General features: G+C 43.9%; 1 protein-coding gene across 1 annotated transcript in view; it reads left to right on the top strand.

Annotated features, from left to right (window-relative positions):
* Positions 1-11,074, top strand: part of LOC146809761 (toll-like receptor 12) — a 114,112-nt gene extending 103,038 nt beyond the window's left edge. The window contains exon 2 of the mRNA XM_085614380.1: positions 7,204-11,074. Within this exon, the coding sequence (XP_085470506.1) occupies positions 7,247-10,075 (2,829 nt within the window). The 5' untranslated portion in view covers positions 7,204-7,246 and the 3' untranslated portion in view covers positions 10,076-11,074. The remainder of the gene's footprint in view (positions 1-7,203) is intronic.
* Positions 11,075-12,089: the final 1,015 nt, after the last annotated feature.

The following is a 12,089-nucleotide window of genomic DNA, read 5'->3' as shown; positions in this document are numbered from 1 at the left end:
GTGTTGCCTCTTGTGTTTGGGATGTGGGTTTCTGAAGACAGGTGTGTCTGCCGCTTTCATGTTGTGTTATAACTTGTGTAGTGGCGTTTTGTATCTCCCTGCATAGATTTTGTTGCAGTAGTCCAGTCTGCTGTGGATGAGTGCGTTTTGGCCAATTTTTATACTTCCTGAGGGTTATACGTTGTGATGGATTAGGTTCGGTCTGTAGGCAGCTGTAGCATGCAATGGAGTAGATCTTGCTGGGCAGCATGATGGTGTACTTGGGATGATGCCAAACTTGCGTGCATGGTCTGTGAGTGAGGGCGGGCTCACAAGGGCTGTCAACCACCAGAGGTTGTCCCATGCAGATGTGGATGGAGCGGATATGAGGAGGTCAGTCTTCTCACAGTTGATCTTTATTCCGAGGTGTGTCATCCAATCTGCTAGTTCCGACATTCATTCCTGGGAGCTGGCTTTTGTGTCTTCTGCGTTGTTCCTGAGGGGGAGGATGAGCTGTGTGTTGTCTGTGTGGGATGATATGCTTACCTCGTGCTGTCTAGCAATGGTAGTGAGTGGGGGCATGTGCATATTGCAAAACGTGTGTGTTAGTGACGCTCCATGTTGTACTCCAGGAGAGGGCTTTTCCTTGTATCCCCTTGTGGTGGTGTCTGGCATGTGGTGTGTGGTGTGTGAGAGGGTGTTTGTGGCTGCATAGAGGTGTAGTAGGATGTGTTGTCCACAATGTGACACAGGTCAAGTGGCATGCATATTTAACCCCTTCCATGCTCATGACGGAACGGTTCCGTCATGAGCCACGGTTGAGCTGTGCTCATGACGGAACCGTTCCGTCATGAGCCCGCCCGCGCTCGAACCCTTCAGCACCGCGGCGGAATTCGCCCAGCGCTGAAGGGGTTAAGCATTGTCAGCATGGTGTAAGTTCTTGGTGCTGTGCTTGATACCCAAACAAGACTGGGAGTGGTCCAGGATGGAGTTATCTTCAATGTAGCCAGTCATCTGGGTGTTTACGTGTCTCTCAGTGACTTTGTCCACCACAGGGTGCAGGGAGATGGTCAGATAGTTCGTCTTGTCTGTTGGGTCATACTGCCAATGAGCTGATTTGTTCAAAGTAGAGAAAGGTCTTGACGGTCTTCCTGAAGGTGTCCAGAGATGGTGTGCATGTGAGCTCTGCTGGTGGCTCATTGAATGTCTTGGATGCATGCAGAGATATATTTTCTTGCTTGGCACCATTTCACACCCAAATTTAACATTTGCCCCCATTTTAGGACCCATTTTTCCGAACTGAGCCCCATTCAACACCCACTTCTCAGATTTGAGCAACATTTCATGCCCAATTTTCAGATTTGTCCTGAAACTTTAACACCAAATTAACCATGAAATTCATTATTTGGCACTTACAAACACATGAACTTTCCATTTTTAATGATAAGTACACCCTGTGAATCATGGTTTGCATGCTATTTGACACAACCATTGATGAATTGTTTGCCAGATTTTACTCCTTGCAAAGTCAAGTTGTGCACCGTTGACACCCTGTTAACTCTCTGTGATGCTGAAACATACACACCAGGATTGTCATTTTGGACTCTTACTTGCAATTATTGTACAATGGTAACATTTCATAGTGATATACTGATGCAGGAAAGTAACTTTCAGACAGGGTATGTGTGTTGAGTTTGTTTATTGTCACAAACAGTTCTTGAGGCAATTTTCCATATACATGTATTTGTTTTTGTCAGTCACAATGTGATGTGCTCAAGTGAAATAATTGTTTATTATCCTGTCCCTTCGGGCAATTCCAGCAGCATTGGCAGTGGTGTGAGGGCCACCTCGTTGATCTTCTTCATCATATTGGTCATCGTCCGGTGCTGCAGGCACTTCGATCCAGGGAGCATTTGTGCGGACACAAATGTTGTGCAATACACAACATGCTAATATTTTGTTGACCATTTCTGAGCTGTACAGCAGTTTGCCACCTCTAATGTCCAGGCACCGGAAACGTGACTTGAGCACGCCAAATGTATGCTCCACGATCCCACGTGTGCGTCGATGTGCAGCATTGTACTGCCTCTGTGCCTGGGTGGTGGGGTTTCGTATTGGTGTCATCATCCACGGGCAGAGAGCATATCCTTGATCACCTTTGAGATGTAATAGGGAGATATGTACATGATTTCTTAGGCATACTACTTTGGCAGTGTTGACATATTTTGCGATTGTTTTTTTTTCTATTTTTTGACTTAGGTTGGACATGTGTGGCTTCTGGATATTTAGCAGCATCAATGCTGAGTACATTACCTCAGTGTTGATTCTCCAACCATCCTTGTTGCTGGTGTTTGCTGCACGGTTGCATAAGTGTCACTACAAGTGTCCAAAATGGGAATGATGCCTGCACAATAACCACAGACACCGACAGGCAGTCTGGCTCTCCTAACATCTAGCCATGGCACTGATACACACTTGTTGCAGTCACCGCCATGTGAACGTTCAAATGACTTCGGCCACACATGGCACAGCTATAATATTAATAATAATAATAATAATCCACATTTGTAAAGCGCAAACAATCACCCGTAAGGGTCTCTAGGTGCTGGGGGCCGTCGGGAAGATTAAGCAAGCTATTGCCCAGAGTCACATGGTGCTGGGCTGTCCTGCCGCCAGCGCTGGGGATCGAACCGGCAACAAGTACTGCAACATGATCATCTTCATCAACCATGCGACCACACACCAGAGTGGGATACCAGTCCGGATGACTTTAATAAGGTAAATGGATAGCCAGGTACTGGGGGTTACTCTACACCATGGGTACTCACATACTTTCTCTCTGGTCCCAAATTTGCTGTGTGGTTTGTGTCCCTGTGGCATACAGGTGGGTGTGGGGTCAGTGGGGAAGGGGGCAGGGCTAGTGAGTAAGGGAACTGACCATGTGGTTGGACACAGGCCCTGGTGCGCACACCCTCGGTCACTGAGCCACCAGACCTGGCATACACACATCTCTCTCTCTCACTCTCTCTCTCTCTCTCTCTCTGCCTCCCTCTCTCTGTCTCCCTCCCCCGCTCTGTCTCTCCCTCCCTTGCTCTATCTCTCCCTCCCTCTGTCTCCCTCCCTCAGTCGCCCTCGGTCTCCCTCCTTCTGTCGCCCTCATCCCTCTGTCTCCCTCCCTGTGTCTCTTTGCCTCTCTCTCCCTCTGTCACCTTCTGTCACCTTCCCCCCTGGCAGCCTGGGCTGGGACAGCTTCCTGGGCACACACAGAGCCACACCCCAATACTTCACAGGTCTTTCATGGACCATTTACTTGTTAACTATTTTTTGTTGTGTTTCACCTCTTGGTGCACATGCATCTCCACTCTGTCTATTGCTGGACTCGCACAGCCCCCATGGTGCAGAGTCTCTCGGAGTCCGCACTGTTGCAGCAGTTTTTGGTGGCACTCTTCTGAAATCTGCAGACATGGCACACAGGTACCATGTCTGCAAGGTCCACAGCCCAACAAGAAAGTCTTGCCAGGCCGCTGGCAGCACGTGGGCCATACTGTGAGTAGCCGTGCTCTACACAGTGGAGCCTGTATACCTCATCCTCGTACACAATACATCAACATGTGCCCATGTATTTTGTGCCCACCCCCCAATCAGTACCTAGGCAATGTATTTACATCCTCCCTCTAGATGGGTCAACATGATAGTAGTTTTTGTGCATGTGGTTGGTTCAGTTGGTACTTACCGACAAGCACTGCATTTCCATATATGCCATCCTGGAAGCGCTGGTTTATGATGCATTGTCTGAAGATGAATGCATCATGCACACTCCCTGGAAATTTGGCAATGACATTTGTGAATTCCGCGGTGGTCCACTATTGCCTGCACATTCATTGAATGGGTGTGCTTCCTGTTGGGGTAGATGTGTGCGCTGTCCGCAGGAGGCACAAATGGTACATGTGTGCAGTCAATTGCACCGATCACCTGTGGTATGCCAGCAATGGCATGGAATCCTTGCTTGATGGCAATCTGCTCATGCAGTGTTGGGGAGGTATAGGTGCTGCGGAATCAGGCTGTGTATGGCATCCAAGACAGTGGGGAGGAAGGTTGAGAAGGATGCCTGTGATACTCCACCGACTCTGGCTGTTGTTGGTTGGAATGTCCCAGAGGCCAAGAAGTGCAGCACAGCGAGCAGTTTTGTCTGCGGAGGGATATTGGTTGTCTGCTGTGTTGGTGGCGTCAGCCTGTGGGCAATGAGGGTCAGGATGTGCTGGATGGATGTCCTTTTGAGCCTGTATTGGGCTATGACTTCCTCTGGCCTTAAGTCTGCTCAGTGAGTGCTGTCTTCTTCGTCGCTGCATGGGTGGTGGTGGTCCTGGTGGTGGTGGCATTGGCGGTGGTTGTTGTTGTTGCTGCATTGGTGGGAGTCCGAGCTGCAGGATGACTATCTCCATGGCTTCTGTGGCTGTTCTGGGAAGCTCGGGCCAACTCTCCCTTATATACACCCACTTATCTCCACTTTAAGTCAGGTTTTTATCAGGTGTTAGAAACTGAAGTTAGCGGGAGTAAGCGTGCGTTTTTTTGTAGCTAAGTGTTTTGGAGATAACCTTGTTAATATGGAGCAGCTGTGTTAGTGACTTTTTTCATGAAATTTCAGTCAGGAACGCCTACCTTGCATGTCCTTAGCGATAATTATTGCTTGCTTGGAAGGCAATAAAAATCCAGTAGCTATCACCGAAAAACTCACGCTAACAGGGGTTAGCGTCGCCTTGTTGATAAGGCGATAAAAATATCGCCGCTAAAGCGGCGATAAAAAATTATTGCCGCCTTGTTGATATGCCCCAAAATGAGGGCCACTAGAGAGCTAATATATTGTGCTTAGGAAATTGCACTGCAATTTTCAATCAAGCAACCCACTGGGTGCTGAGGCATTACACTGAAATATATTGACCTGCTATGAGGCCCACCATACCGATGGCTTTTAAATAATTGCTCATTGCAATGTCATAAATGTATATCATAAATAGGGCTCCCAGTTTTATGGTATTTCTTTTTTTCAACATTTCTGTCTGTATTTATTCCCTTTATTTTTTGGCCATCTTATTGGTATTTATCCATATTTGTTTTGTGTTTTAAGATTGAATGGAGTGGTAACATGGTGTATTTCCAAATGTATTTAACTGATAAATATTCACTCATACTTTGATGCCTGTCGATTTTAGCAAATTAAGCAGCCTATACAGAAGAACACTATATCCACTCGTACAAATAAGCAATATATGCAAATATATGTCAACCTATGCCTACATTTAAGGAAATCTCATCCTGTTTTTTAACTCCCCATGCTGCCTATCTGCTCAGAGGTTGACTTGGCATTCATGAAGGACAGCGTGGAAAGTAACTCACAAGACGCACAGTTTTCTGTATTTTTCAGATTTAAAAATAAATACAGAAAACATTATTTTCTGTCCGTATTTATCTGTGAAAATCAGTAAAAACGGAATACTGGGAGCATTAATCATAAAGTATGTCACTAACCGTCTTGTGCTTGGACCACCAACGGTTGCCTTTATTTTAGTCTGTGTGATGTATTAGGTAATTTCTTGTCGATTTATGCAATTGTCTAACAGGGCACTACTAGCGGCTCCCTCTATTTGTGAGCTGTAATGAGGATCGCTCGTCTATTGAATGGTTGGCTCAATTTGAACTTTGGCCTGGTGGATAATCAATTGAAGGTCACCACAAAACACACATTATTTTCTAAGTAAAAGTGACGGTAAAGTGTTTGCAGGATGAAGGCCATACCTCACAAATGAGGGAAACTTGAGCGTGAGTATGTCTTTCACATACCTTCCTCAAAATGTGCAATTCAGTGCATTAGTCCATGGACCAGAGAACAACACACAGATAGAAAGGCAGATCTACCCTTACACTCACTCCATGTGATGTCACTTCGCAAGATGTCATCCATTGGTCCAAAGGAATGAGATGCCACTTCTACCACCACTGGCATTTTGCTAAATTCGAGACCATGGGAAAAGACTTGGAGGTGACCAGTGCACGTGCACTGAGTATTGTGCATGCACTGCCGCAGAGCCATTATTCTTTGGTGAGCTTCGTTTTGGCAGTTTTCCAGTTATGCACACACACAATTTTCCTAGGGTAAATTTCGTGGCCTTGGTGAATAAATAATTTTTGGGGATCCTCCCTAATACGTTTTTGATTGTTTGTTCGCTCTGCACCTATTCTGGCACCTTCTAAGACATGTTACTTGGAGCAACTGTACTAATACATGGACATTCACATATTGAGTACCATAGAGCACAGTCCAGAATCCATTTAAATAACACAGTACAGTGAAATTGACTTGAGAGAAAAAAACAGTCTACTGCTCTACAGCACAAACATAGACACTGTACACAGGGTGGATGTGACAGCTCCCAAGTTTGGATGGATGTCCTTCAGCCACCAAACTCTAAGGGGCCTATTACGATGTCGGTCAGACAGGCATATACGCACTCCGTATTGGGATGGAGTCCGCCTGACTTTAGGTCAGCAATTCTACCTGCTGAATTGGGAAACATCAATTTTTCCATTTCAGCTTGTGCGGCAGCCGGAAAAGGCCGCAGCCCATGCTGTAACAGAAAACTGGATGTTTTCAAACATGCATACACCTTGTGGCAGGAACCATGTGGTGCCTGCCGCACGATGCATGGATGTTTGTGGGGGGGGCACAGTCCCCATAGTAAAGGCCCAGAGGGGACAGAGGCCTTGCTTGGGGCCCCAGAGTACCTTTCCATCTGCTTTTCAATGGCATTTGGTCACCATAGACAGGCAGATAGAAAGATACATCATAATCAATACCTATTTTAGGGATTACGGTCCCACTGCTATTCCGACATACTCCTTGAGCCCATTGGAACAACAGCGGTCATACTCTCCCCAGTTTGTAATCCGTTGGTCGAATCGCATCGATAGATGTCAGTGGACCCGCTACCGAAAATCCGAATAAGGGCCTAATTAACACATTTTGCCTGTTACTGAATCACACTGATTTTTGTTTACTCTTTTTCACAAAAATGTCATAAAAATTGTATTTGAGTGTTTGTGCACATTCCTGTGATTCAGGACCTACAAAGTATTACATTTCTAGATTATTGGTCATTAGCAAAATAATAACTATTAGTAGGCCAAATGTAGTGTTTGGCTAACTCTGCATTTTATTTTGTTTTTCAGAGAAGAAAAGACCTGCATCCAGGTGACTTCAAACATTAAAAGAATGAAGGAAGTGCTCTTTTTTACCTGGAGTGGTGCCTTATTTTTCCTCTCCACCAGGTCTTACTTCAGCCTTGGGTGGACCGGCAGAAAATGTGTGCTCGCTGAAGACGCCATACCCCTGTACAGACTGCCAGATTGTTATTCATGTCCTTCATTTCAAAACAAAACATTATTTGCTAGTTGCTGTAATATCACTGCTTTACCAGAAGATCTATCTGATGTTCCTAGACATGTCCTGGCTCTGTGTGTCACTGGAAGTGTATCAACCATTCACAGGAATGCACTCTCTAGATTCCAGGCGCTACAGTATTTGCATTTGGAAATTGAAGTTCAAACTGTGCTCCCAGGAGTGTTCCACGGACTGCCACACCTTCAAAACCTTACCATTATATGTTGTCCCTCAACTCGCAAAAGCAGAAACATATCATTGGCGCAAGATGTATTTCTCAATTTGACATCCTTAAAAACTCTAACCTTGAATAACATCTGCATTAATCATATTGGACAGGTGGATCTACCACCTTCTGTTGAGCTTCAGGAACTCTCTCTACAGTATAATAACATTAATGACATGTCCATGGTGTTCAGTGTCTTCAGGGGAATGCAATCAGTTCACCGACTAGACCTAAGCAACAACGACATTGAGATCGTACAGATGAAACTTGGGTTCGAGCAATGGGATAAAATTCCAGCGATCTTTGAGCTGGATCTATCAGAAAATCCAGTCAGTAAACTTAGCCCGGATGCTTTTAGTATGATGGGGCTTCGCTCGTTGATTCTTAGCCCTCCGCCCACGCTGTTAAATGATCTTTTGCATTGTGGAGCTGGCACATTAGACAATTTGCTTCTTAAGTATGTGAAGAAGAAAACTCCATATACCATTAACATGTGTTCCATTGCATCCAGATTTAAACTATTGTCCTTTGCTGTTACCGATAGTCAACTTGAGCAGTTGTCAGGAGAGGGCTTGACCGAGTGTGGGTCTTTGGAAACCTTGGATCTGAGACGCAATCATCTTAAATATCTTGCAAGCGATATTTTATACAAGATTCCTCATCTGAGAGTTTTAATTCTCTCTAAAAATACTGACCTCAAAATAGACCTGTGTCCTCTTTCATATGAAAAAATGCATTTCATTTCTGGACTACAGGTTCTGGACTTTTCATTTAACAATGTAAGCTTTGTCAAAAACAAACAATTTGCCTGCATGGCTCATTTACTTGTGCTGGATCTCAATACAAATAGGATCGAAACAATTGAACCTCTGGGATTCTTCGGATTGCTCCACCTAAAGCATCTGAATTTGCATGGCAACAAACTCAAGCATCTAGATAGCCTCATTTTGGAACCTGTGCCCAACTTGCTGACCTTAGATGTTAGTGAAAATGTCTTCGAAAAACTTGAAGGGGATCAATGGGGAGAGCTAAAGTCCCTCAAAGAGCTCACACTGAACACAAGCATCATGTATCTTATGCCTGAGAATTTCCCTCAATTAACCGTTTTAACATGGCTAGGAACTGATTATATACACATCAAAAGTAAAAGTGACATATCACTGTCTTCTGTGAAAAAAGTGACTTTGGTAGCCCTTTATATCAATATCGATACACCCAAAGGATTTCTCTTCCACAACACCACAGAACTTTTTATAGCTTTTAATGCTGATATCATATCTATGAGAAAACAGATCTCTTTTTACCAGATGTGCCCCATTTTAGAGAAACTGTTTTATAGTCATTTTATTGGTGGAGGATATTACAGTGCATTAAATTTCTCTAATTTAACCTATTTGAAATATTTAGAAGTATGGGATTTGTATTCCGCTATGGATAGCCCCATTTATAATCCAGAATTTCTATTTCAGAATTTGCCAAGTTTACAAAGTCTTATTCTGCAGAATTCTGGGCTTAACTACCTAACTTTTGGCATGTTCAAAAGTATGATCTCGCTTCGTGTTTTTGTAACTCGTAATGATGCTTTTGCAACACTGGATAATGGTGTTCAGAGATTATTTCCAAAGCTGAAATACTGGTATTTAGAAGATGTAACCTTCCCATGCGATTGCATGAACACAGAGTTTTACACTTGGGCTGCCAGTACACCACAGACCTTTGTCACCAATTTGAGCAATTTGATGTGCATTGAGGAGCGTACAAAGTTTAACTTTTTGATTTTTTTACATAAAAGATGTGAGCAAGAAATAGAGTTTATATTATTCGTTTTGACGTCCATATTTCTTCTTTTTTTCATATCTGTCACATTACTATACAAAACATGCAGCTCTCATTTCTTGAGTTTGATGTATATATTCTATGCATGGCTGAACCGAATAAGGGGAAGAAAAGGCCAGCCTGTAAAATATGAGTTTGATGCTTTTGTGTCCTACAGCAGCAGTGACCAAGATTGGATTTTGCAGCATCTCATTCCAAACCTGGAGGAGAAAGGGCCACCGTTCTTTAAACTGTGCCTACATAACAGGGATTTTGAGGTGGGGAAAGACATTGTGGATAACATAGCAGACAGTATTTACAGGAGCAGGAAGACCATCTGTGTGATCAGCCACAGTTATCTGAGGAGTGAATGGTGCTCTCTGGAGATGCGAATGGCGACCTATCGGCTGCTTGCAGAGCAGGAGGATGTCCTCATCTTGGTCTTCTTGGAGCATGTTTCAAAGTACCAGCTGTCTGCCTATCACAGACTGGCCAAGATGGTGAAGAAAAAGACATACATAGCATGGCCTGATGGAAATGAGGACAAGCAGATGGCATTTTGGGAGAATATGAGGAAGGCCATTGAGAAGACTAAAGTTGAAGAGATAGTGAATTGTTAATAAGTACTGTACACCCTCCCCCAGTGAGTTAGAGGATGGGTACAATAATTGGTTTGACTTTAATCATTCGGTACCCTGGAACTTGATTGGATAGACTGCTTACTCTATGATACGGAAGAGACAATACTAACCTTGGCTCAGGGATAGCAAAGATTAGACAGTAAGAAATACCTGCCCATATTGTGTCCTATGACATTTTGTTTCAACCTTTTGAACAATCAGGACTCTACCTCAGTTATGTGCAGAGGCATGCTACCAGGCCTCAGCCACATTATCCTCTGCTACACTGAGAGGCATCAAATGTTCTTACCAGTACTCCAGACGTTTTCCCTAACACACAAGGCCCCCCCTGCCTGCTCCAAGGAGTATGGTGGTATTTGCGTCTGGAGCAAGGATTATTTTCTCCACTCCCATAAATATTTCACATTGTCTTTGTTTGCCACACTCAGTGCTGATAACCCACTGTCTAAGGGCTAGTTTAACAAAGGTAAACTTACTCTTTAGAGTAAGTTTATAATTGTTGCAATTCACAAAGGAATTTAATGAGTAGTATCCTTACGACTGCCTGTCTTTTTATGTGCGGAGTCTCCACCACGTGGTCAATTTGTGGATGAGGAGCCTTGTGCCTTCTCTACGGCAGTATCCGAGTTGGGTCCCGTTACCTACCTTGCGTTTGCGCTACTATAGGTTGCCATATTATTCATCTGTCCTGATGGGTTTAATTCACCTCATGCAATTGGGTCGAAACGTCGACATTGAGTTTCAAACCTGGATTGAATTCATAGATCCTTCGGAATGGTGCGTTAGGATTCAGTTACCACCAGTTCTTAACTATGAACTATTGCCTTTGAGCAGAAGATTGGTCTTCCAAACAGGTATATTACACTAGCTAATTTGAGGTGCCTTAGCCATTGTTGTTAACTGTATAAAAGTATTCTGTGACAACCATTACTCTTCTTTTCCTTATCACGTTTCACATGAGCACTTCTATGAACACTTTTCAATGCACCCTTTTATCCAACCGTGATACGAACTTCTTAACATATGTATGCATTACTAGAAAGTTTCAGAAAAATATAAATTGGATTAATTTTTTAAAATCCTGTGTAATCTTTTTGTTCCTCTCTTTCACCATTATTGCAATACGTGGTTCTATTTCGTATGTTTCCTATTTAGCAATTGCCAGTAGTACCACACTGTTGCGTGTACCATTCAACTGGGCCATCACTCCTAGGCCTGAGGCACAAAGCAGGCTACTTACTCCTTTGTCAATGTAGAAAAGAAAACTGAAAAAGCCCAATATTTCCCCTCCTTTGCTTTGGTCCTGTTCCCTGCGTAGCAAAGGTAACCTTTACCCTTTGTAAGTAAGGAAAATGTACCCCAAACCCCTTTTTCTACTAATACAGCCATCCTTTGGGTGTAGTGGACCTTCATACCTCTGGCCACAGAGATGCTGCACCTGCTGCACTAATAGCAGTGGTAGACCTTTAAAATAATGAGCCCCCATATCTCCCACACTTCCTCAGGGCATCCCTCTGAGCAAGCTGTCCCTGTCCATTTGTAAATGAAACCATTAGCCGCCACATAGTGCCCCCCCATCTGAGCCATCGCTTCAGCACTATTCTTAGATCTTTCTCTTTTCCTCTTTCACCTGGGATATTACTGTGACGTCTCAGGGGCCCACAGTATCCGGACTCTATCTCTGAGAGCTGGCCTGGTGGTCTCCTCATTGCCATCATCCCCCTCCACTCATCTGAATGAACCTCTGGACATAGGTTGAAGTGGAAGGGATCTATTGGGACTGACATGTCCATTCTTTTTACATTTTACAAAAACTGTTTATTTTTTGTTAAAAAACAACAGTCCCCTAATAGTTAACGAGGACCTTGAAATATCTCTGGGTGAAAATGAAGGCACAGTAGATGAGAGTGTTTGGGGGTCTCTTGTGCTGTGTAAACTTTAGGCAGCATTTTTAGTACCTGAAGCAAGTCTGACTACAGGGTTTATCAAGGAT

This window comes from Triturus cristatus, chromosome 7, assembly GCF_964204655.1.
Source record: "Triturus cristatus chromosome 7, aTriCri1.1, whole genome shotgun sequence".
NCBI lineage: Eukaryota > Metazoa > Chordata > Amphibia > Caudata > Salamandridae > Triturus > Triturus cristatus.
Note: the sequence above shows the minus strand (reverse complement) of the source record. Positions and strands in the feature narration are given on the sequence as shown.